We start from the raw sequence: 24,755 nt of genomic DNA on the forward strand, positions 1-24,755 counted from the left end.
GAAATGTAATTAGTTTTGAAATGCAATCTAATTGCATTTCCATTAGAAACCTAGAAAAACAATCACATTAAATACGAACAAACAAGAGGAACTGCAAGCGCACAGGCTTAAGCGAAAAGAGCAGACGGAAATAAATAATTTATTAGGAAACCCTCTCGACTTGGTCCTGTTGCTGGGTTATTCCTTGGCCATAAATTGTTGCAGCTTTCGGCCTTACCTTATGCAGATTTGTTTGACTTCAAAACAGCAACAAATTGCCCCAACACTGGCTGCTGCTGCTGTTGTTGTTTCCAAAGTCGGTTTTATTTTTCTTTATTTTTTTTTATTCCGTACTCTCTCCAGAATTAATCCACTAAACCGTAAACAAACGAGGGCAGTCAACAAAAGACCAACAGGGCGTATGAGCTATTAAGTGTGGCATGAGTGTGTGTTGTGCGTTGTGCGTTGTGTGTGTTGGCTCAAGTTGTACTGTACTGTAAGCCCTCCTGGTCCCCTCTCTGCCCACATCTTGGCTGTTTCCGTTGTGTAGGTGTCCCATTTCTTTCCCCTGCAACTACAAGCTGTTTTCATTTCAAAGCGTGTCGCTTTTGCAATATACCAAGAGATTTACAGCACAGCACTGAGAGATGCATTAGGAACGGGATTCATGGGGGTGATAAAAAAGTAAAATGATATTTTCTTTGTAGTTTACTTTAAAGCAGAAAGTCAGTCTCCAACCTGGCTGGCAAATCATGGGAAATGCAAAGAAAATAATCTGTTATTCCGCAGCCACATTGTAAATTCGCAAATAGTTGAGTTTGAGTATATTTGCTGAATTCAGGCGAATTTTCAACTCTGCCAATTCAATATTTGCTCCCAAGTAAACTTCAAGACCTCGAGGGTGCTCTGCCTTACAGCATTACAGCACACACACAAAGCGCAAGGTCAAACAAGAGCTGAAAACTTGGCTTTCATTGGAAATTTGCTTTCTTTTTTTTTTTTGTTTTCGTTGTTTTGTGGGTTTTATTTGAGCACAAGCCAGGAGCGGGAACAGAAGCAGGAGAACGGGGTGGGGTGGCCGCAATGAAAGTTAAACAATGTTTGCGGGCTCTGCTATCCGTTTCCGCAATAATTTCTTGAATCTGCCGCCTCTGCAGTGGATGGGGGGGAGGGGGACCGCGAGCGTTCTGTGTCCTTGACACGATTTCCCCAGCCTCCAACGAAAGCGGAAAACTTTTGATTTTGCCACAAGATAATTTGCTAGCCCAGTCACAGCCGCTCCAGGATAGCGCCAGCGCCAGCGTCATGACTGGGGCCTGTGGGGCCACTTAAAGCCATGCAAAAAGTCGGCGGCGGCGGGAAAGGAGTACACACCAATCCAAATAAGGAAATCAAAATGACAAAGCGCCGCAAAAGGCAAGCGAAAATTGAACATCCTGCAGCAGGATGCCAAGAACGGGGGTGGGCCGCCCAGCCAAGATGTACACCATAATTATGGGCGACCGAGATAAGGAGATGCCAGTCCACTCCACTCCACGTTGCACAGGAGGACAATTGATGCCAAGGACTACACCCTAGGACTGTGGCTGTGGGTGTGGGTGGGGCAGGGAACCTTTCCGGCACTGGTCAGCCTGCATGGTGGACGTCCTGGTGCTCCACTTTGTGCAATGAGAAATTTCCGCCTGTTCGTTTCTCTTGCTTGAGGGATGACATTTTTGCAAATTGCCATCATAATAATAATCAAATTCGTGTAAATTTGTTTGCAAATTCAAAAAGGAAATGGTGTCAACGGCCCTTCCCCTCCCATTCCCATTCCATCAGTGTCCCAGTTTCCAGATGGCAGACGGCACGAAATTATTAATTTAATATCTCTTCTCGTTTCAGTTTAATGTTGCTGAAATTGAAAACATAAACTACAGTCGAGTGCTAGGCCGAGGCCTGGACGGGGCAGAGATTGAGCTGGAGATCCGAACAGAGCCATGGGCATGGGCAGGGGCAGGCAGTAGGAGGATAAAGTAAATTCCCCAGTGAAATGGCTGGAAATGAAATATTTTTGTTAATTAGAATGGCAAAACATTCGGATATGGCCATAGAGTAATTAAGTGTAAATATTTTAAGTGAATTTTACGCTCACAGCTGAGCCATCGCTTGGAAACCTCAAGCTAGTTTGATGCTCAGTCAAAGTGACTGCTAAACTTTGACAGTCGCATAGTCAGTGGGAAATCAATTCACACTTTTTCCACAGCTTTGAGTTTGCAAATTAAATTCGAAATTAAACCTGTCCCATACGTACATATATCTCAATGCATTTATGCTGCTCAAAGAAGCTCTTCCGACATGAATAAAACTTTAAATTGACTTGCCCGCTATTCATACTCAGGCACACACACACACACAGCCACTGCCTAAGCCACTGCCACTGCCATTCACACATACACATTTAGGCCAACACCTTGCTCCAGTAAGCCGCACATTTCTAGGACAGAGCCAGCGCACAATGCGAGATCTGTTTTATGGTAACCTCAAGTGGCTTATTTTAACGGCCAGGCCTGAAGAAAAGTTCCGACAAGGCCACACAGGGGGAGATGAAATGTGTGTGCATGTGTACCTGCAAGTGGGAGTGAAGGCGACACGGAAAAGAACTTGTAAAAGCCCAAGGATTGGAACGTTACGATGTTATTACATGCCCGTGCCTGGGCCTGGGCTCTGGGCTCTGGGCTCTGGCTTAAACTGCCCAGAAAACTTGTTTAATTTCAATTTTATGTGGTCACCCATCGATGACGTCTCGTGCCAGCTCCCAGCTCCCAGCCCTGTCAAAAGTTCCAGTCAACTTCATTAGGCCAAATCTGACGTTCAACAGAATTTCAGTCCCTACACGGCAGCAGCCACTTGTGGAATCCCAGACATGCCTCTTTGGACTCTGGACTCTGAAATGAAATGATGCAGAAACTTGGCAAAAGTTATTTAACCAGCGAGACCGTTCACGATAGGCTTTGCTGCTCGTTTTCCTGGGATCCATGGGATGTGCATCGGAAAAGGGTACTCGACCCGGTCGAGTATTTCGAAGACATCACCTGGCTGACTTATTTGCCCCTTTGCCTGCTGATTGTGGAGGGCGCAAAGTTTGCCAGCGCACAGCTCGAAAGTTGCCGCCGAGTGTACTGCCAAGGGTGAAATAACTTTGACACAAAACTTGGCAAGACCTGAAAGGTTTTTCAGGAGTCCACTTCTCTAACAAATGCTAATCAAGACTGGTCGCGGGAGCGGGAGCGGGAGGAGCGGCAACTGGTAGGTGGCTGGCGGATAAAAGGATCTGCATAAACTTTTAAAATAGCTCGCAGAGAGTGCGACAAAAGCCACTGGAGAACCAAACTTCCTGGCCGATAATTGTCTGCTGCTTCGGAGAATCCTCTCTATCCACTCTCGGTCCCGGAGCGGATTGGTTATATCTTATATCCCAGCACTGAGTTATCTGTATGACTTTGCCTGACAGATAGAACAAATTAAATGGTTTACTCTAAGTCATGCACACTCTCCGTTTCCGTTTCCGTTCACTGGCCCCCACCACGAGCTTTTGGCTAATCGGTCGCCAGCGGTCCACCTGTGTGGGGGATGGGAGTGCGACTGGGGAGTCCAAGGGCACCTGGACCAACGACTGGGACCAAAGCAATCCGATGGCAGCCCAAGTGAGCAAGGGACAGAAGTCGAAGGCCTCGCGACACATCATCATGGTGAGGCACGGGCATTACAAAAAGACGCCGACTAGCGGCGAGCAGCTCACGGACCTGGGGCGACAGCAGGCCAAGTGGACCGGGCAGCGCCTGCGGCAATTTAACATCAGCTGGGACCAGGTGGTGGTCTCCACCATGACGCGGGCCCAGCAGACGTCGGCGATCATACTGAAAGAGCTCGACTTTGATTCCTGCCAAGTAATCAATACGGATGAGCTGCGAGAGGGAGCACCGTATCTGGGTGATCCCCCGCAGAGAGGGAGCTCGCAGAAGCTGCAGGATTTCGTTCGACGTGATGGACCACGCATTGAGGCCGCCTTCAAGCGCTACTTCTACCGTGCCCCGTCCGACCAGGAGCGGGACACGTACCACCTGATCGTTTGCCATGCCAATGTCATCCGGTATGTGACGCTGCGTGCCCTTCAGTTGCCCCCCGAAGCCTGGACACGGCTCAGTCTGAACCACGGCTCCATCACCTGGCTGACTGTATTCCCATCGGGCCACGTATCGCTCCGCTTTATGGGCGACTCTGGCTTCATGCCCGTCGATGAGATCAGCTGCTGCCGTCGCATCGCCAGGGCGACTCCTGATTAAATCATTTCTGTGCAAAGTGGAATGTCTATTTTCGAATACATCACATCATTTGCATCCGGATAGTGTACCGGATAGTTACCCCCCAATACAGGCTCTCACCGGCCTGAAACGTGACTTTCATGCACATTTGGCCCAATGCGGACAGGCAACTGCGGCTGCACTTCATGCCGGAACAGCCCGCTGGAAAACCACTTTAACTTTGGCCAAAATCAAACTTTACACACAGATGTCGTTCGCATCTGGCAGGCATGCAGCATCCAGTGCAGCATCCAGTGCAGCATCCAGTGGCCACAGCGGTCATGTCATGGACCGTTACTCCATGCCATGCCATGCACCATGTAGCCACATTTTCGCTACACTTTCGGGCTGACTCTGTGCTCATTAGTGCGGCTTTAATTTTGGTTATTGTTCTTGTCCCCATGTTGTTCGGTTTTGGTTTCTGGTTTCTGGTTTCGGTATCGGTTTCGGTTGTGCCGCTGCTGCGACTGCGACTGGGGCTGCTTCTATCGTTTCATTAAATTTGCATCACTCCACAATTTTAAATTAATTTGTGCGGGCGCTCCCGTCGCACTCAACTGGCATTCACAAGTAGTGGCAGCTGCTAGAAGGTTCACTTGGTGGGTGCTGCGGTGGCTGCTGCAGAGGATGTTGCGGTGGCTGCTGCAGGGGATGCTGCGGAGGCTGCTGCGGATAAATGCAATGCAAAGGCTTTTCCAGCAGAGTTCCCCCTTTAAATCTGACACATTGAGTTTGTGTTGTGTTGTTTTGTTTTGTTCTGTTTTGCTTTTGCCTTGGGAAATGCTAATTATTGCTTTCGTTTTGGGAGTCTCCCTGTGGAGCTCGGCCGCTGAGGCCAAACGCGGTGTCGTTGCCGATCTGCACGACAAGACCTTCGAGATGCTAATTGCCGGCGGCCATATACCGGACAGTGGGATTCTGGTCAGGCACATCGTCTCCATACGAACCCTCAACTACATTGAATTCAGGGGCGACAACCACTTCTGCAGCGGCGTCCTGGTCAGCAGTCGGGCGGTGTTGACTGCCGCCCACTGCGTCACTGAGTAAGTGGAAGTTTGAGTAGCAGGACACGCATTGACAGGGCTCTGGTACAGCTGGTTCAAGGCTGCCATGAATCCGCGGGCACTGCTGATTGTGTTCGGAAACACGCGGCGGCTGGGCTTCTATGAGCTGGAGGAGTGCAGACGCGTGGACCGCTTGGTGCTGCATCCCGACTACAAACGCTACAAGGAAAACGATCTGGCTGTGCTGCAGCTGAGCAAGCGCATTCCCAGCAACATGATCAACGTGCGGCCAATGCTGATGCGCCACCGCTCCCGGGTCACCGTGGGCATGCACTGCATCACCATGGGCTGGGGCCAGGTCTATCCGGTACGTACGCCGCTCCAGTTCTAGCCGCAAATGTAGCAGCCACCGATTTCGCCTCCAGCACGGCCCCTACTCGAACCTGATCCTCTCCCTGGATGTTGTGATCCGCAATCACAGCTTCTGCGAGGGAAAGGTCTCATCGTACAACAGCCGGGGCCATCTGTGCGCCGAGCCCGATGCCAGCGGTGAATTCTGTCCCGGCGACATGGGCGGTCCTCTGATATGCAGGGACTGGCTGGCTGGCATCATTGGCGGCTCCAACCTGTGCGAGGGCGGCAATGCCATGAAGTTCACAAATTACTCGTACCACGAGAAGTGGATCAAGACTACGGTCCTCAAGCTGACTGGAGGGGCAGGCGATGCCTGCCCCCCGATTGCCACGCTCATTGCGTTGCTGCTCTCCCAATTGTTCGGCATCATGATTTAATATAAATGGGGATCCCAATCTTAATCGTAGTTGGGAGTTGTCCACGCTCAGTCCACCCACAATGCCAGTTTGCTGGAGTTAAATGAACCCAAATACCGGGTCCATACCACCTCAGGGGATGTGGATGTCATCATTTATATTTGATAAAATTTCAGAGTTAAAGTCTGAAAGCGTTTTCAGGCTGCCGTGCAATTCTCAGGGAAAGTGCATAAATCAAAAGCAAATTGAATTTCAGGCAGAACAGGCTGCCGGGCCCAAGCTGCCACAGCGGCAGAGGCAGAGGCATTGCATCGTTGTTGACGTTGCGCCACCACCACCACCACCCTCCCCCCGCGGCTGACAGCTCTGACAATATGTTGAGGAAGATGCCGTGGGGGCCCTGGCAACGTGAGCACAGCTCAGATCTGCATTGCTCCGCTCCGACGTTGGGGAAAAGTTTGCCCTGAGCTTGCAGCTCATGCAACTTTAAAACAAAGTCTACTTAATGCAAAGCTCAAGGCGCCAGCCGCCAGCCGGCAGCAGCCAACACAAACAGAACCTGCGAAATTGGTCGTTAGTACTCGAGCGCTATATTCGGCAGCGCCCAGGAGACCCAACTAATAGTTCCACTTCCAAAACGTTAGCTCCCCCAAAAGATTGCAGCCATGGAATGGATTTCTGAAGGTTCGACTTGGGTATGGGCAGAATCGATTGTGTTTAAAGCAACCTACCATACATTCACAGGGTTCACTTGCTTGCGATAAAGGTGCATCCATGTTTATTCCATGCATTGCGTTAATTGTGGGATAGATGGTTAGCCTCTCTTTGGTGTAGAAATTCACCACACACGGCCCTCTTGCTGCTCGGCCACCGCAAAAAGTAAAACAGAGAAAAATTTCTAAGTTTTCTTTTGCCGATTATTGGGGCCCAACACCTTTCACCGTTCAGTCGGCCGACGGCGCTTGTCAAGCTTTGTGGTCAATCGAATCGCTGCGCTAGGACACCCACACACACCCGATCATCATCATCATCGGCATAGCCAATCATTTTGCCAACTAATTTTGCTGAAATAAACAACAAATAATCCAGTGAGTGACTGTGTCTGTGAATGAAAATTGAATGGCAGAGTTAATGAATTCCGCATAAGGTGAATGGGTGTGCGACATGCAAATAATTCAAATTTCGAATTTGTTTAGCAACGAATCAGTTTCACCATAATTTAAATAATAAATAAATACCTGCTCGCTGGCCAAATTCACATATCAAACTAATTGCATTTGATATTAAATGACACTCAATTAAAAATATGACTTCGTAATCCAGTAACGTAGAGAGAGAGAGAGTGCGCAACAGGTGTGTGTGTGTAACAGCAGAGAGTGTGTGAGTGTGAGTGCAGAGACGTCGCTTCGATTTGGAAGTCTATCAATTAGGAAGGGAAATCCAACGAGCGAGGTGCGTAAGTTCATTTACCGTGCAATTAATTAATTAATCGAATCTGGCGCACTAGCAAAAACTGGAGCGTTAAGTCTAACTCATTATGGCATAGCCCTGTGTCGCTGTAGGGCGAGGGGATGAATGCAAATTGCCAACTTCATAATCGACGCCTACTGCACAGTGAAGTGCCCACTTTCCGGTCTTAGTTTTCGGTTCTTAGTGTGCGCCAAGTGGGAAGCTACACAGCGTTCCTTATAGGTATTACCCAACTACCCGTATTTGCATAGCTTTTTGCTTCCACTGTACTTCGATGGCAAGTGTAGCAGCTGTGCTGCCACTGCAGCAAAGCCACTCCAATAACTCCACTCTAAGCCGCAGCGAAAGCGCTTACACAAAAGTCTTTATGTACATGTGTGTGTGTGACCCAATGCATTGAACTCTGCCACCTCGCATTATAATGCTTGGAGTGCTATCATAAAACGGCTTCAACTAATATCTTTATAAAGAGCCAGCCATGGCAGGGAGCACAACAATGGCCAGATAATGGGCGACAACAACTTGGGCGACTTGCCTTTCAGCACATTGCGTATCGAGTTGCCTTCAAAAGAGCTTGGCCAGCAAATTCGAGCGCCTTGACTCGTGTCCATTGGGCCAACATAATCGCACATGGGGGAGACAGGCACACACACACACAAAAACCATGCTGGGTATCGAGTTTTAATGACCCACTTTCGGTCTCAAGACTGTTTAACTTTTGCTGGGCAGCGCCATTGGTTTGTTCTAATTCCGCCGGACAGTGTAAATCCCAGGGCAGAGCAATTAGCAGTGGCCAATGGCCAGCATGAATGGCCGATAAAGGCGGCAGGCGGCAAGTGGCAAGCGGCACGGTACGCTGCATACGGTATGGTATTGTCAAGGAAAACAAATGAGTTGAGTTCGCCCGGCAGAACTTGCGGGGCTTCTTGGCTTGGGTAGCTGCACCCAAGAGAGATGTCTGTTGGCAGACAGAGAAACAGAGAAATAGAGAAATAGAGAAACAGAGAAAGAGAAGCAACAGAGAGAGAGAGATAGAGAGAGAGTCTCTGAAAGTCATTACCCATTGGATATCATGTATAGCTTCCTTTTCTATAGAAACTTTTTTTTTAGCATGTTGACAGCATGGGAAAGGGCAAAGACAGCAAAAGAAACATAAAATAAAAAAATTAATAGAATTAACAAGTGAAAAATTGAATTCAAGGCGTCGCCATTCAGGGGCCAGCAATGCCAAAGAAAATTTCAAGTGAAACAGAGCCTAGGCGCACGTTGCGTATACGTAATATACTACAACTTAAAGTTGGGCCGCCCTTTTGGGCAAACAATTTACAGTACCAACTAAATTCATTTGCGGGAAAAATAATGGGAAAATTCCTCAGGCTGCCGCAATACTCATTAATTTGGTATATGTCACACATATTCTTTGTAAGTTGCTGGGGCTCATCCATGTCCCTGCCACACAATGCCAGTGCCATGCCACACAGGCCAAACACATACATACATACAGACTTACATACATATGTGTGTATGTACAATATGAATGCATAATTGGAACATAAAATTCCAAAAATATTTTACAACATCCTCTGTGCTCTCTCCCCCTACCCGCACTAGTTACATGGGTGTGTGTGTGTGTACGAGTGATATTCATGGTCATATGCCTGGTTCCTATATTTATTCATTCACAGCACAGCGCCTGGAGGAGGTCTCGTGCCTGGCCTGGCCACAAAACACACACACATTTCCGAAAGGGCGGCGAAGATGGACCTGCGTAATCTAACACTGCCACCGCCAGCCGCAACAACAATTATGTCCTCGTCATCATCAGCAGCCGCAGGAGCTGGAGCAACATCAGCAGCAGCAGTGGGAGCTCTAATGGGAGGACCAACCACAGCGGCACTGGCGAGTTTCGCAGCGGCCACAGCGACGAGCATAGCCTCAGCAGCAACCTCGACACCGACACCGTCGCCGACAACAACGCCAGCCACATTTTTTACATACAGCATACCGGGCATGGACATAGCGCCAGGACCATTTATATTCACCTACGTTAGTGAATTTTTATCGCTTATCACGCCCGAAGAATTGCCGCTCGGTAAGTCCTGCTCCCCCACCATCCCCATGGTCGTTGGTCGCAACGGATATGATGTGTGGTGTGGCTTGCCTCCACTGGGAGAAAACTGTTATCGAGTTGAGAAAATCGCCCAGGGATTACTTATGCTCCAGTCTATAATCCACAAATCGCTTCCCCAATATTTAATAGTCAGATAATCTTTCAGTTTAAGGTGTTACCTCTCAAGTTTCCCAAATTCACAGCTAGACGAATATCTTTTTGCGAGTGCACTTGTGTGTGTGTTTAGGAGGGCGCAAGGGTGGATGGAGATGCCATATCGCATTCAGGGAGTGCCGATGGTGTGGGGAGTCCTTCACCTCAGTTGAGAAGTTTAAGGATGCTAAGGATGGTGCATGAATCGGCCTTGGCCAGCGGCATTCGATTTAATGCTAGTATCCGTGGCCAGAGATGCGCATGAGGCTTCGGGAGAGAAAGTGGGCTGGCTGCTTGGTTCGAGGTGCGGCCAAAGGCGGCCTGGATACAGTGAGCAAGCCACAGCAAAATATGTTTTTTGGGATCCCTGTCAAAATTGCCAAATGTCCGATGAGCAGAAGCTGAACAGTTTTATGAAAAAGCATGGCGTGCAGGAGGATGTGGCCCGTCACTATCTAGCCGCCAACGACTGGGCCCTGGAGCGGGCCAGCGGCACGTACGAGTCGGATACGGGCGCCGGCAGCAGCAATGCCATTGAGGCGTCCAGCAACAGAGAGCCCCAATCGGGCAGCCAGCAGGAGGATGACCCGGAGGAATTCTTTACCGCGAGCTCCGACCACACTATAACCCCGCCGGAGAAGCGCGTCAGCATCGAGAACTCCACGCCGGCCCTCACCTATGTGGACAGCATCCGCAGCATGCGTGTCTGGGGGCAAGGCCTCCGGCTGGGCAGCGCTCATCCGATCAATCCGCCGCCACCGCGGAGCGCGGATCAGGACTCGGACACGGAGCCAAACGACAGCGAGCAGACCATTGTGGTGCTGCATCTCTGGTCGGAGGGCTTCTCCCTGGACGACGGCTCGCTCAGGCTGTACGATGTGCCGGAGAACGAACGTTTTCTGCGCTCCGTGCTGCGGGGCGACTTCCCCGAGGAGATGCTTGTGCTTGGCCAACGGCTGGAGCTGAGTGTCCAGGACCACACCAACGAACCCTTCAGGCGACACACGCGCAAACAGTTTCTGGGCTCGGGACGCCCCCTGGGCAATCCCTCGACTCGCTTGGACTCGCTTGCCTCGCCGCCCGAGTCCTTGGAGAGGCGCCAGGAGCAGCATGCCGAGGGCAGGCTGAACCTCAACGAGCGGTCGGCCCTGATCACGGTCCAGCTGCGTCTCTCCGATGGCAGCCGCATCTCAGCACGCTTCAATCCCACCCACAACGTGGCCGACCTCTACCGCTATATCCGACTGGCTCGGCCCCAGTACTCCAGCCGCAGCTTCGTGCTGATGACGAGCTTTCCCCGCGAACAGCTGGAGGAGACGGACGCCCGCACCCTGGCCGAGGCGAATCTCTGCAATGTGGTCGTCATCCAGCACATGCACGAGGAGCAGCCGCAGCAGTCTGCCAGCGACTGCTCCGACCTGAATGTGCATTAAAAACGAATACAGACAGCGAACATAAGACCCTCTTTGGTAGCATTTGAGTAAAGATTCCTTCAAATCGATTTCCAGATTCCATACGCGATGTCCTGCACAGAAATGTCAGCCTGCTCGACTTTGCCTCCAATGTAAGTGGATGGGTCTGCTCTGCGCTGTGCTGTGTCTGTGGCCAAGCAAATAAACTCAATTCTCAACCCATCCTCGTTTAGGCCATCAAAATCGAGTCCGGTTTCATTGGCCTGATGAGCATCTTTGCCATCCTGGCATTGGTTCCGCTGATTGCCACCTGTGCCTGGTGCTGCAGCCGCCGCTCCACCCAGGAGGAGGTGGACCACATACGCAGGGCCCCCGTCCACATACGCGACGAGGCCCTGGAGGAGAGTCTGCGGTGCCGCAAGAGCGCCGGCCTGGTCACACTCTGGATCGTCTTTGTGCTGCTCACGTAAGTTCCGGTTGAAGGGTTACCAGGCGACGAGAGATTTCATGGCTGCTTGCAGGCTGAGCGACCTGAGCATATTCTATGCCAACAGCCGCCTCTCCGCGGGCATCGAGATGACGCCCGAGATGGTAAAGTCAGCCGTGCACGATGTGGAGGTCTTCCTCAAGGACACGCATCTGCAGATCAAACACAAACTGGATAATGGCTTTCATGTTTCCGTCGAGAGAGTCGTCAAAGACTTGGAAGGTCAGTGCTGAAGTTGGCCCTGGCGAAGGGGCGTCACAAAAGTTTCCGCCATTCGCCGTTTGCCAACTTTGTGTCGCCTCGCCTTGCCCCGCCCCGAGTACATTTATAGCTTTCGATTCATGCATTATGCTAAAACTTTTACCGCACTGCATTCTGAGTTATGGCAGTGATTGTACACTCCTTGGCCCCCCGTCCTCCTCCTCCTCCTCCTCCTTATGCGTGTTCCCAAAATACATACTGATACGCGTACATACATACATGCATACTGTGTTTGCCGTGTGGCACTCTTCCACAGACGTGGATGTTCTCCTCGGCGAGCCAATTCAAGCGGAAATATCTGCACACACTGGCCTTGAGCTGGCATATGATTCATTGACGACACTTAGCCTGGGTAAGTATTCTGGTTAAGTGCTACCCGCTTGCCCGCTTGCCCGCTTACCCTTTTACCCCACTTCCCTGCTCCACCGATTGCAATTGCAATGCGATTGTCCGGCTGCGGACTTGACCCAAATTCCATTGTTCATTGTGGCACGACAATGCATGGTCATCGGAGGCCTAGCTGCGGTCGTGTTGCACAAACATGACAATAAACCAGGCTCAATAAATTACAGTGCTCGTGCCCAGAGGGCGTAGAAATGGTGACCTTTTCGTTTGTCGTTGCGGGTCAACCCGTTTAAGCTGTGGCCATTCTTTGACTTAAATTTTTGCCAAAACAGGCGATAGATGTGCCTTCATATATGCGTGTGCATCTGCTTAAGCTGTACAAGCAAGGCAATTGGTCGGATTAGATTGGATTGGGGAGAAGGCAGACGGAGGCAGCTGTTTCCGGCAGCCCACTTAAGCTCCCACAAGACGCTTTGCAGCCGCGTGACAGGACAAATGGCAAGACGACAGCTCCATTATGTTTGCCTTCGAACACAATGTGCAATTTAGAATCAGTCTCCTTTGATCCCGACTGCCGACACTGCCGACACTCCCGACTCCCCACTCCCGACTCGTGGCCGAATAAATATCCCATAATAATAGTCGAAATAATAATATTTTCGTGCATTTGTCGCTGCGACCAGCGAACGCGGAGCTCATCTATCGCGTCCTCATGCTGCAGGAGACTGTCGGCCGGGCCCTGAAGCTCTCCCAGGAGGCGGCGGCACGCATGGAGGAGCTGCAGATACAATTGTCCGTGCTGCAGCGGCAGTGCACGTACCGGGACAGGCCGCTCTGCGACACATTGCGTATACGCAGCTTCGAGGAGAACGGCGTCGTCGATGCCCTGAAAACTGTAAGTTCTCTCTCTCTCCCCTCTCTCTCTCTCTCTCTCTCTCTCTCTCTCTCTCCCTTTGTCTTAAGGGTTTAAATAATTCTCTGCTCTTACTTTGCCAACGTTCTCATCGCTCTCCTTTCACTCTCTGGCTGTGTTTTTCTTCTTCTAATTTTGCCACGCCATTTCTCATTTCCTGGACACAACGCAACGAAAACGTTGACAATTTGTCAGCTGCAAGAGGACCAGAGCATCTTCCGAATGCGCTACTTGGGCGAAATTGAATTTGGTGCCACTGTCAAAAACCTGACATCGGAAGTTGGCGTGTCACGTTCCATTTTCAGCAATTTCCCGCAACAAGTTAAACATGACACGGCATATGAGCGGAACTGTGAGTACAGCAATCAAAATAGAATCAAATAAAATATACAGATAAAGATAAAGATAAGTAAATGCTAGCAGAATGATTTACTTCACTCCATGCAGTATCCCAAATAATTTTAACTTAGTTGCTAGCTGTGCGACGCCGCACAAATCCCCACGTTGCACATTGTCCAAGTCCCAAACTTGATTATGGCCTCAATTTAAATGTACAACTCAATCAATGGCACACATCCTTTCATCCATCCATTCATCCCACATTCCACCCACATAGCAGTAAGCCCATGAATCTGGTAATGCAATTTCCGAAACAAAGCGGCAGCACAGCACAGCTCAATATTAATTAGTGTCGCCTGGTTGTGGCTTATGGATGCTAATTGAATATACACACAAACTTTCCAACAGATACTCTGGAGCAATTGTCGAGCATTCGTCACAGGACAACGGCGAACGCACAGCAGCTGACGTCGGCCATCAATGTGGTGCTGAAGCGACTGGAGGGCACCTGGCCCTCGATGCAGCCGGCCTACAATGAGCTTAAGGAGTGGGCGGACATGTACTGGAGCATGGGCTGGATAGCCGCCATGGTGATCGTCTGGGTGATGCTCTTCATGCTGATGTCCTACTGCTGCTTCCTCTGCGAATCGAACACCAAGTCCGGCGTGGTCTTCTTCGTGGCCGTGCTGATCATCTGCCTCGCCAGCGTCGCCCTCACCTTCTACGGTGTCTTCTCGCTGGCCGTCGGCGGCAACACGGAGGTCTTCCTCTGCCGCTCGCTCTACGACAAGGACTACGATATGCTGGGTAAGCTATTCGACAAGCCCGGCTATGTGTATGCCCGCGAGCCCCAGACGGGCATCATTGGGGAGCTGCTGCGACCGGCCGGCGTCAATCGGTCCGTGGTGAATGTCAGCCTCGGCGCCGCCCTCAGGTGAGTCGCGATCTTCACGTGCCCCGCCCACTAATCTGTATGTGTACTTAGAGTTCCCGTTCCCAGGTAGAGCAGCCCAATAACCAACCAACCAAACAACCAACAACAACCAATCCAGCGTTGAAGTAACGAATTTTGTTATCCAATTACTTTGATACTGTACGTGCCTGTAATTTTGATTGCCCGCTCGCCAAAAGTCCCCAGAGAACGAGTCCATTGGCCCTGTAAGAGAAAAAATACAACAACAACAAAAATAATGTACAAAAGTTTTCACAGTCGAATCGATTAAAAGTTCGACGAGCAATTAAGCTGAGTGTGTACCCACTCATAGGTGCACACTGCTCGCTCAATACGGGACACACTGGCAGCACTTAGCACTCCTTGAGTGCTAATCAAATGACTGTCAGAGACCCTCTTAAGCGATTCCACTGTGATTACCCGTTTCTGTGTTTATTGCAAGCCTCTCCGCCTCGCCTCGCCTTGTCTCTCCCCAACCACTTATAAGTTTTCTTTTGCCAATACCACGCAAGCCAAAACTTGTCACTGACCAACTCGCACAGCCCTGCAACCACAACGCACTCTCTGCAGACTACAAAAGTTATTCTGCTTCAAATCCCATCCATCCCCAGAGCCCAGGGCCAGCCCAGCCCAGGCCTGTCAGGCGGCAGTCGGAGAGAACCTAAGCCACAAAGTTTTGAAAGCCCAATGAAATTTGCTAGCCACATGGCACTCAATTTTACGAAGAACATACCAATGCCAATCCACCCACAAACACGCACCACACACACGCACACAGCCAGCCAGCCAGCCAGCCAGCCACCACCCACACACACAGAACTTGCAACCGCAAATTTTAAGCACGATTCCAATTATCTGAACAGATACAAAATTCGCATGCAGGCGGGCTGGAGTGGGGCTGATGCTGGGGCTGGGCTAGTGGGCATAAATTTGTGTGCCCATTCCCATCCTCCACATCCGCCCCATGTGTGCATGTAAGCTACGAGATAGTGTGCCTGCGGTTCCTGGTCCAGTCCCACAAAATCCGTGCTCGATGCGGCTGCAAGCTACGAGTATAATGCGCCGGCAAAGCAAATTCCTTTGACGTTTCTTTTTTGAAAACTTGTCGCCCATCAAACAGGGGCTGCGAACAAAATCAAGCGTCGTACAATGTCTTTCAATTGGATGCGTTCGTGAATACCACCAAAATAGCTGATTTGAAACAGTTCCCGAAAGTTTCGACGGCCATCGATTCAATTTCCGTGTCCGGGCGCACGCTGCTCTCGCTGACCCAATCGGTCCAGAACATATTGGAGAATATGCTGCAGACGTCCGCATTCAATCTGACCACCTACCGCAGCAGCGTGGGGGCGCCCACCCCCGAAAAGGATTTGGCAACTTTCATTGATCAAATGCAGAGAGTTGCCCTACAGGTATGGTGCTACATATGCGCTTAACCGCCGCGATGACAGCGGCTGATTAGTTTCCATTACGGGTCGGACTTGAATACAGACCACTCCCCCGTTTGATTTGCTTTCCAGATTCAGGACGTGGCCACATCATCGCGCATGACAACCCTGGGAAGCCGTTCGAAGCGCCTGCAGGCGTCGATTCTGCAGCCATTGGAGAATCTGCAGAACGAGATACTGTACCATCTGACGGCGCTGGAGTTGCAGCGGGATCCCTGGGCCAAGCAGGTGAATCAGACGCTCAACCATTTAAAGAGCATCCAGGGCTACCTGGAGAACAAGGCCGGCGAGATTTGCCACAACATGACCCGTCACTACACGGACCGGTAAGTCAACCCCTCCACCCAAAACTAAATTATAAATTATACGAGTGGGAGTAGGAGTATTCCCCCTTCCCACACACCCACGCACGTTGGTCAGAGTTAATTGCTCCCAAATTCTCAGAGATTCTCTGTCGAAAGTTACGGTCACCCCCTCCCCCAGTGCACCCCTGTGGCAATCCAAACAGCATTGTGGGTCGTGGTGTGCGAGTGGGTTGTGGGTTGTGGGTTGTATTGTTGTTGTGTCTTTCCGATTCCGGCAGAGAAACAAACAACTCAAACAACTGAAACAACTGAAACACAGTGGGGCAGGGGCAGGGGCAGGGGCACGGGCAGGGGAGGGTAAATGACTGCACATAGTTTTCCTTTTTATCAGATAATTGAAAGTCGTAATCGTTTGATTAAGTTTGCCAAGTGTCATGATTGCATTTTGTGTGCGTGTGCAACACAAACGAAACGAAACGAAACGAAACACATGCAACGAGGCGACGGCCCTGAAGCTCCAGAGGGGTGCGGGGTGAACCCTTTTTTGTTTGCTTGCTGCCATTTGGATTTTGTTTGGTTTTGCACTTCAGCCTGAAAGCGTACTTGACCAGCAGTCGAGCCACAATGGAATCGCAGCTGGGCGACACCACCACCAAGTGCCGACCCTTCTACGACACCTTCGACGCCAGCCGCACCTTCCTCTGCCGCAACATGGTGGACTTTGTCAACGGCCTCACCTTCTTCATCCTGCTCACGCTGCTCCTGTGGGCCATTGGCACCCCCGTGGGCCTCAATCTGATCACCATCCAAACACGCCTGAATGTGATGCAGGCGGCGCAGTCCCGCAGCAAGGCCAAGCAGCGGAGGAGCGATCGCAGTCCGGAGCGGGAGAGGGAGCGGGAGCAGCGCAGCGACAGTCGGGGCGGCCGGAAGAAGCAGCGGACGAGCAGTGCCTCGGCAACTGGCAGAAGTGGCCGTCGAGAGCAGAGCCGGGAGCGCAGCACGAGCAGCACGGCACGGCCCAGGCCACCGCTGTAAGTAGATGGTCACTCAGAATGGGATTAATCTGAATAATTGCCACTCCACAGACGCCGCACCGCCACCGAGGAGACACTGGACTTGGACGAGGACTCGACTCCAACTAGGCAGCCACAGGAGCAGCAGCAGCAGCAACCATCGCAACGGCGACAGGAGCAGAATCAGCGGGAGATGGAGCGAGAGCGGGTGCTGGATCGCGATCAGCACAGTCGGGAGCGGGAGCTGAGTCGCGGGCGGGACGTTTCGCCGAACATCAACACGCCCGTGCGCAGTCGCAGCCGCCAGCAGCTGTGAGTATCGATCTCTTTGGTGAATCCATCGATTGTGTGCCATCTCTCAGACTCATTCCATCCATGCATCGACTGCGGCAGGCGGCACGACCCCGAGGATGACAATTGGGGCTCATCCAGTGGTCCCAGTCGAGCCACCTCCAATGAGCGCGAGACCAGTCAGACTAGAAAGATTCTCAATGTTTGGCAGTCGAGAAATAAGATCAAGCCACCTGCTCTGTAAGTTAGTAGGCCCCACTGTCCCCTACCCCTTCTCTTCACCTTCTGACAGCTGATCTCTTTCGCCACCCCCCCAACGAAAAACAGTCGGAGACAGGGCACCGAGGAGTACGACTTTAATGTGGCACCCGATGACATTGGGTGGCGATCCAATGTCCAGTCCAGTGCCAGTCCCGAACATCGGTCCGACCATCGCAGCCGACAGCCACAGTCGCAATCACAATCACAATCACAGTCACAGTCACAGGCGACAGACACTCGCTCAAATCTCCGTACTAAGCAAAAGTTGTAAGTGTCCGCCCCGCGTGTCCTTGGCTCACCTCACTCTCTCTCTCTGTGTGCCCCCTCTTCTTCATGCCAGACGTAGTACCAACGCGGATAGAGCTAGCAGCGAAATGGTTCGTCGTCCCGTAACGCCCGTATTGAGAGTCAATCCAGATATTCCGGCCGCCGTTCCAATGCCCCGCACGCCGATGCGTTTGAAGAGCAAGGTCTCGCTGACTGCCCGAGCAGTGCAGGATATTGTCAACAAGCGGAGTCAGCGTGTGTGAGTGTCCCAATGCCAGTCCCAGCTCCAGTCCCCTGAGTGTGCCTGCTCCCCCCAACGCTCCATTTCAACTCTCACCCAGCCATAAGCAAAGTCATTGAGTCCCACACCCATGTCTACCTACTTATTCAACCTTTTCCACAGGCAACGCACTGGTACCGATGAGTTTGACTTTGATGAAAGCGATGCCTACGGTACTGGAGCACATCTAGAGGCGGACCTAGCAGCGTAAGACAGACCCTTGATGTACTTCCCCAAATACTTTTCCTCAATAACAAAGATTTTTTTGTAATTTTTCAGTGCCCGACGCACGCCTCCGCGCGGCGCTCCCCCGCCCCCACCACCGCCAGTGCCCGGCATGAACAGGTTCTACCAACGTTATTAACCATAGTATTCAGTTGCCGATGTTTGTTTTTTGTGGTCTTGAGTTTGCGTTTGAGTATTATTATTTTGTTTTGTTTTGGATTTGATTTTTGGTTTTTTGGTGATTGATTTTGTTGATTTGATCGAATCTTGATGTTGTGCGGAATGCCAGTGACAAAATTACCAACCGAAACACACACAAATTCTTATTGTGTTCACAGCGACAAAGTCTATATATTCTGAAATTACTTTCTCTCCCCGTATCGCCAACCAACCCCCCCGATAACCGACTGGCAGGGGCCTCAGCGTGCGCACTGTGCGGTGGAACGAAGACGAGGACGATCTAGTCTTCGAGGATGTCGACGCACCGAAAAGTCCCATTTACTTGAGCCAAAATCTACCCTGAGCCCGAGCCTGAGTCCCCACGACACACAATTTCGAATTCTAGTGCTAATCCTAAGTCTTACATCGCAATTTGTTTTATATTTCGCTTCTGCCACTCGATAGTTCTTAAAAAAAAAAGAAGATAGCCATAGAGTCACCCACTGACGGTCTCGTATGTATTAAGCATTTAACAAGGTGTATCTGCCATTAATAAATAAAGAAAACTGGATAACTGGAACCCCCGTGAGGCCTGATTCTGTCCCCCTTATTGTTTTGAAGATAACTCAAGGCTAATTTCAAGTTTCGCTTGATTGGGAGCTTTATTTAGTTGTCATATTGTTCGGCTGGATGAACCAGAAGGTAAGCACGGGACGAGCGTTTACTTCTTCTTCAGGAAGGGGCTGACGATGGCTGGAGCAGCATAGGTGGAGTACGCAGGAGCAGCCGCGGCATAGGAAGTGTAGGCAGGAGCAGCAGCGGCATAGGTGGTCACAGGAGCGGTATAGGCGGGGGCGCCGTACACCGAGGCGGTGTAGGCCGGCGCAGCAGCAGCATAGGTGGAATAAGCTGGAGCGGCAGCAGCATAGGTGGAATAAGCTGGAGCAGCTGCAGCATAGGTGGTCACGGGAGCCGAGTAGGCCACGGGCCCGGCGGCATAGGTGGCAGCATAGGATGGAGCAGCAGCATATGTAACCGGGGAGGCCAGGAAGCCAGCCTGAGCGACGGCGAAGCAGAGAGCCAAGCAGATGAGGAACTGCAAGGATAAATGGGTAAACGTTAGCGAGACCAGATCATCCTGGGCATACCCAGGCATGCAGTGGCTTACCTTCATGTTGAACTGTTTTGGGTTGGTTGGTTTGTCAGTGACTGATGCTGTTTGCCAATTAGCTCGATCGTTTTATAGGCCAACTCTGCGTGCTGCGTGGCGTGGCGTGGGGGAGGCCTGCCTGCCCGCAACCCAAACGGGTTTACGGCTTAGGCAGGCAGGCATTCCCAAATAACAACTGAAATCTAAATTAGAACACAATTGCGTCCGCATTGAATTTCTGCATGGTAACGTTCAATGAACGCGGACTCCACTGCCACTGCCACTGCCACTGCCATTGCCATTGCCGCCGCACCTTTGTGGCAGAACCAACTCAGCGTCCGATGTTTGCCGGGTATTAGCAGTCGATGCCGTGTCAAATGGATTACTCTTTCCCTCTTTCGCTTGGCGTCCAACTGGGTGACAACTGAAATGAACGATTCTGATTACCGATTGCGTTAATTGATTATTGTGTGTGTGTTTGCTGTGTGGGTAGAGATCTCACCTGGCATCTGTTTATGCCCCCCTCCGGCAGCGCCAACGCACTCCACTCTGAACCTGCCGAGTATTATTGTCATGGCTAATTGACCATCGATTGACCCGCGTATGCATCACACTTATCAAATAGATTAAGATTAATTCTTTGGTATTACAAATGCAAACATAGTCATAATATTAACAGAGATTATGCATTAATGGACTAGAACTCCCTCGGTTCACTCACGAGAGACGCGTTTTTGTACAAGTTGCAGAATGGAATGTGTCTGGATCTGAGCTTAACTATTAATTGAAGTATTTCCAAGCCAACAACTCTATCATAAGGCACTTCTTGGACACTTTGCACAGCAATGGACGTGTACTCTTACGCCCCAGCTTCCGGCAGGGGAGGAGCTGGAGCCGTCACCAGGTCTAGGGTGCGCACAACCTGCCTCGGCCGCTTGCGGCGCACATCGATCTCGTAGAGCGCCAGCCCGAACTGATGCACGAAAGAGCTAAACTGCTTCGTGAGGTAGAAGTAGCTGAGGGCTGGCGGCTGCTCCACGGCACAGGTGCCCCGTAGGTCGTCGTGGGCCCAGTGCGGTGCATCCACATCGCAGGGATGGCGGCCCTGTATGCGGGGAAAAGCCTCCGTGGAGAGATGTGGATAGAACACGTGAAGCAGCTCAAAGTTCAGATAGCTGCTGGCATTGGAGCGCACCAAGGCCTCGTGGAGATCGCTGCTCAAGGAGGCGGGAATGGACAGGTACAGCTTGTAGCGCAGCCGATTCGGTCCGGATAACTTGACCTCGCAATTGCCGCTGATGAGTTTGACCTTGTGCAAAAGATTGTCCAAGGACTGGCTCCCGTACTCGTACAGGTAGAAGTCCCGCTGGCGCCGATAGCGGCTGTGGGTGCGCGGATTGAATTGGAGCACTCGGGAGCTGGGAATGTTCACCAGGTGCAGGGGCAGACTGTAAACGTGCGAGGTCATTAGGTGAACGTGTGTGGCCGCTGGCTTGGTGGCCACCACATGGGCCATGTGCTCGGCCAGCGGATAAATCCCCGCCTGGTGAATGAAGCCAAAGAAGAGTGTCAACACCACGTTGCTCACATACCAAATCCTCAGCAGATGAGGCGCTGACGCTTTGCTGGAGAGCAGGCGATCGTAGAACCAGCGCAGCAGGTGGTGCTCCTTCTGGAAGGGATACTTGGCACTGAAGCCAGTCACCAGCTTGGGAGCATGCAGCAGAAGCAATGGGAAGGTTATGGGGATAAGAAATCGAGGCTCCTGATGGTTGATGAGCGACAGGAAAAAGAGTGGCACAAATATGGCACCGGACATGAGCGAGACGATGCTTTGGAAGCGCGGAAGCACTTGGTATTCGGCCCGAAAGAAGCGCAGCAGGATCTGAGCGAATGCCCCTAAGGCTGCCAGGGCGAGAACATTGAAGAGCAGCGGCATGTTGACCATTAGGTGGACATAGCACGGATGGACGCCATGGCTGGCCGTCTGGGCAGAGTTCAGGTTGTACTTGACAAAGTTCCAGGGCGTAAACACAAAGTTGTCGATGCCCAGCTGCATCATGTGCAGCTCTCCCACGGTGAGATGCTGATAGTACAGCGAGTCGCAGAAGATGAACAGGAACAGCGCTGGCAGGGCGCACAAGCAGAAGAGTCCGATGCGCAGGTTAAAGTCCCGAAAGGTTACACTGCGTGTACCCATCCCGCGCAGCAGCCAGAAGAAGACCATGGGGGCGCCAAAGAGCAGGAAGGTGGGACGATTGAACACGCCAGCCACACAGATGCTGGACACGACAAACATGTGCTGGAAGTTGTGCGACGGCAGGGCATTTTTTAGCTTCCAGATCTTGACGCGCTCGCTGATGGACTCCGCCTTGTCGTACTTCTCCTCCAGAAACTCCTTCTTGTATACCACCGTGTTAGTCCTCAGCATGCACTCGGCCACCAAGCAGAGCAGCCACGAGCACATGGCCATCTCGAGGCTGTTGGAGAAGGTTCGCGTGCCGAAGACCAGCAGCACCCAGGAGCTGCCCATGGCCAGCAGGCGTATCTCAAAGCGCAGTCCGTACAGCCGGCAAACGCGAAACAGACACCAGTCATTGATGTACGAGATCAGGGTGTAGATCAGCCGCGGAAACACCACATAGGCGTAGGTGCTGATCAGCTCCACATTCCACAAGTTCCGCATGTACAAGGCGCAGAACTCGTAGAAGCTCCAGGGGACGCGCAGCAGCGCAAACGGAAGGGTGACACTCCGCAGCGGCATCGAGTTGTTGAACTCCCAGGTGCGTGTGTGCTCCAGCCGGAAGTGGTCGCCTGCAAAGGAATAGGATGTCTTTACAGCAAAACGGCAAGCGCCACCCTGTCCCTCTTACCCGTCATCACTTCCACGCTCTGGAAAAACTCGTCGGGATGTACATATCCCGGCTGCGGCACGAACACCAGGACAAGACGCGCGACCGCAAAGAAGAAATAGGTGTTGAGGTGCCTGTCGGTTGGGACACGGTTTTGCCAAAGCTGCGATATATGTCTGGTCAGGCGCATATCTCTGCCGTAGCGCTTTTTTGCTATTTTGCTATTTTCTATTGCTATTATTCCTTAAAATTAAATAAATAAAAAAATCCAGTCCTTATCGATCAAATATACCAAAATATACCGCAAAAATACCAAAGAAAAAAGGCCTTAGCCCACTTAACGCCCTACTATTTAAACAGATGAACAACTTGAGTTAAACCGCGGAAAATAATACTCTTTTGTAAAGGCTCCTTTTAGCTCCATCCTCCTTTTTACTTAAAAAACAAAAATGACCACCGACATCTTTCACCTGTAATGCGTAAAATATGTTGAAGTTACATAAATTTCGTGGCAACATTAAATACCCCCCTGGTCAACAATGGGATAACGTTCTATTTTATTGATTGAAATCGTATTTCCTAATTTTAATATTCAGGTTAATATTACTAGCTAGTTGATATTCTCAGCCCTAAAAAAATAATTTTATCCGATAGATACAAAAATTTTCTACAAGATTGGCAAGTTTTCAGGAGTCCTTTTTATTGCATTGTTTTCATAAAAAGGTTCAAACATAAACGGCCAAAGCATAAAACGTAAATGTTGACTAAATGTGACGTCATTGTTGCTGGTCAACCAAATTTCTTCTATGCGTATGTACTGTTGTATACCTTATTTCTTTTCATTGGTATTAAATGTTTTGTTCCAAGCTGCATTGAAACATTATTTATGATTTTATCCTAGATTGACATGTTTTTTACCTATTAATGCACATGTTTGTGTTTTATATATATAGTTATCCCCGTTCTGATACCTATTATTGGAACCCGTGAGATGCAAAACTTTGTTAATATCTTTAAAACAGAGACTGAGAAGTTTCTGCATTAATTGGAGCCTGAAATTACAAACAATATCTAAAGCCCATAATATCCATATTCTCAAGGTATGCAGATTGTTGCTCATTTCGTGCCAAAGTTGCACAACAATGCTGCTAATTCATTTCCCCATGTTGCTGAAATTTTTCCCATACAAATCAAATGTATCTTACGGGAACGCGTATGGAATGACGCAACAATGAATCTTCATTCCATACGCGTTCCCGTTAAGAACATGCTGCTCACACCACGAACATTTTTTTTTTTACGCTAAATGAGTTTGGCGGTCATTTTCAAAAGTATATATCACTTGATTTGTTTTGTCGAGTGTGACTGGAACCTCAGAAACGTCATTTTCAAAATATTCCGATGGCACGCTATTGCGCCATAACAGGGCGCAAACTTAACATAACATAAGGCGAAATCATATCTAACAGGCCAGAGTTCTACACGAGCTAGTTCAAATGAACGAATTCTTGTCTTAAAGTGTGACCGTTTTACTTGCTCTCAGCAGTTGCGGAGTCACTGAAGATTTCGGCGCCACTTAGTTTTGAAATCATTGTAAATTTGAAATTAATTATTGTCTACGTTCAGCACTTGTGATTCATAAAGCTGCAATGTAAATGCATAAATATAAACACACGTATAATAAAATGCACTTGAGTGGGAGTACAACCAATTATATCATATTTTAAGCTGCAGCCCCTCTCTTCGGCAGCAAATGATTGCATTTTCCTAGATGACGTAGTTTGCGGTGGGGCCTAGGAAATGCGATATCGGCTTACAGTTATACAAGCCAGCTTTTGTGGCAGAATAGTTCAAAAACGCACACCCCAACGTACGAGTATCTGATCTGCGATGATCTGCGGGCAGAGGTGGCGGGCCCAATCACATGATTGGGCATAGAATAGAGCCGCAGATTGGATGGGTT

General features: G+C 50.4%; 6 protein-coding genes across 13 annotated transcripts; 5 read left to right on the forward strand and 1 right to left on the reverse strand.

The window, feature by feature from the left end:
• Positions 1-3,457: 3,457 nt before the first annotated feature.
• LOC111080392 (serine/threonine-protein phosphatase Pgam5, mitochondrial) lies at positions 3,458-4,393 on the forward strand. Its single transcript, XM_022375979.2, has one exon. It carries the CDS (start codon positions 3,504-3,506, stop codon positions 4,302-4,304), a length of 801 nt encoding a protein of 266 aa, XP_022231671.2. The 5' UTR covers positions 3,458-3,503; the 3' UTR covers positions 4,305-4,393.
• Positions 4,394-5,049: 656 nt separating this feature from the next.
• LOC121403899 lies at positions 5,050-5,369 on the forward strand. Its single transcript, XM_041592117.1, has one exon. It carries the CDS (start codon positions 5,103-5,105, stop codon positions 5,367-5,369), a length of 267 nt encoding a protein of 88 aa, XP_041448051.1. The 5' UTR covers positions 5,050-5,102.
• Positions 5,370-5,432: 63 nt separating this feature from the next.
• LOC111080394 (ovochymase-1) lies at positions 5,433-6,246 on the forward strand. Its single transcript, XM_022375981.2, has 2 exons — positions 5,433-5,693; positions 5,752-6,246. The coding sequence occupies exons 1-2, from the start codon at positions 5,433-5,435 to the stop codon at positions 6,115-6,117; spliced, it is 627 nt and encodes a 208-aa protein (XP_022231673.2). The 3' UTR covers positions 6,118-6,246.
• A 759-nt stretch (positions 6,247-7,005) lies between these two features.
• LOC111080395 lies at positions 7,006-19,370 on the forward strand. Of its 5 annotated transcripts, none has more exons than XM_041592099.1 (19): positions 7,006-7,184; positions 9,252-9,658; positions 11,338-11,393; positions 11,475-11,707; positions 11,763-11,950; positions 12,246-12,341; positions 13,018-13,229; positions 13,443-13,599; positions 13,995-14,520; positions 15,659-15,950; positions 16,059-16,312; positions 16,882-17,325; positions 17,380-17,619; positions 17,701-17,838; positions 17,926-18,126; positions 18,200-18,385; positions 18,530-18,613; positions 18,686-18,751; positions 19,046-19,370. In XM_041592099.1, the coding sequence occupies exons 2-19, from the start codon at positions 9,325-9,327 to the stop codon at positions 19,152-19,154; spliced, it is 3,816 nt and encodes a 1,271-aa protein (XP_041448033.1). In that variant the 5' UTR covers positions 7,006-7,184; positions 9,252-9,324; the 3' UTR covers positions 19,155-19,370. The 5 variants fall into 5 exon arrangements, with proteins under 5 accessions (XP_041448033.1, XP_041448032.1, XP_041448034.1 ...); XM_041592098.1 differs by lacking the exon at positions 7,006-7,184 and adding an exon at positions 7,293-7,548; XM_041592100.1 differs by lacking the exon at positions 7,006-7,184 and adding an exon at positions 7,293-7,548 and having other exon boundaries at positions 9,257-9,658.
• On the forward strand, positions 10,152-11,456 carry LOC111080396 (NSFL1 cofactor p47). Its single transcript, XM_041592102.1, has one exon. It carries the CDS (start codon positions 10,213-10,215, stop codon positions 11,260-11,262), a length of 1,050 nt encoding a protein of 349 aa, XP_041448036.1. The 5' UTR covers positions 10,152-10,212; the 3' UTR covers positions 11,263-11,456.
• Positions 19,371-19,407: 37 nt separating the features above from the next.
• On the reverse strand, positions 19,408-23,091 carry LOC111080399 (GPI mannosyltransferase 4). Of its 4 annotated transcripts, none has more exons than XM_022375998.2 (3): positions 22,814-23,091; positions 20,863-22,754; positions 19,408-19,970 (listed from the first exon to the last, which is right to left on the reverse strand). In XM_022375998.2, the coding sequence occupies exons 1-3, from the start codon at positions 22,980-22,982 to the stop codon at positions 19,512-19,514; spliced, it is 2,520 nt and encodes an 839-aa protein (XP_022231690.2). In that variant the 5' UTR covers positions 22,983-23,091; the 3' UTR covers positions 19,408-19,511. The 4 variants fall into 4 exon arrangements, 2 of the variants coding, with proteins under 2 accessions (XP_022231690.2, XP_022231689.1); XM_022375997.2 differs by lacking the exons at positions 20,863-22,754; positions 22,814-23,091 and adding an exon at positions 20,443-20,797 and having other exon boundaries at positions 19,419-19,886; positions 19,959-20,364; XR_002608496.2 differs by lacking the exon at positions 19,408-19,970 and adding an exon at positions 20,230-20,364 and having other exon boundaries at positions 20,443-22,754.
• Positions 23,092-24,755: the final 1,664 nt, after the last annotated feature.

This window comes from Drosophila obscura, unplaced genomic scaffold (genome assembly GCF_018151105.1).
Source record: "Drosophila obscura isolate BZ-5 IFL unplaced genomic scaffold, ASM1815110v1 contig_17, whole genome shotgun sequence".
NCBI classification, from domain to species: domain Eukaryota; kingdom Metazoa; phylum Arthropoda; class Insecta; order Diptera; family Drosophilidae; genus Drosophila; species Drosophila obscura.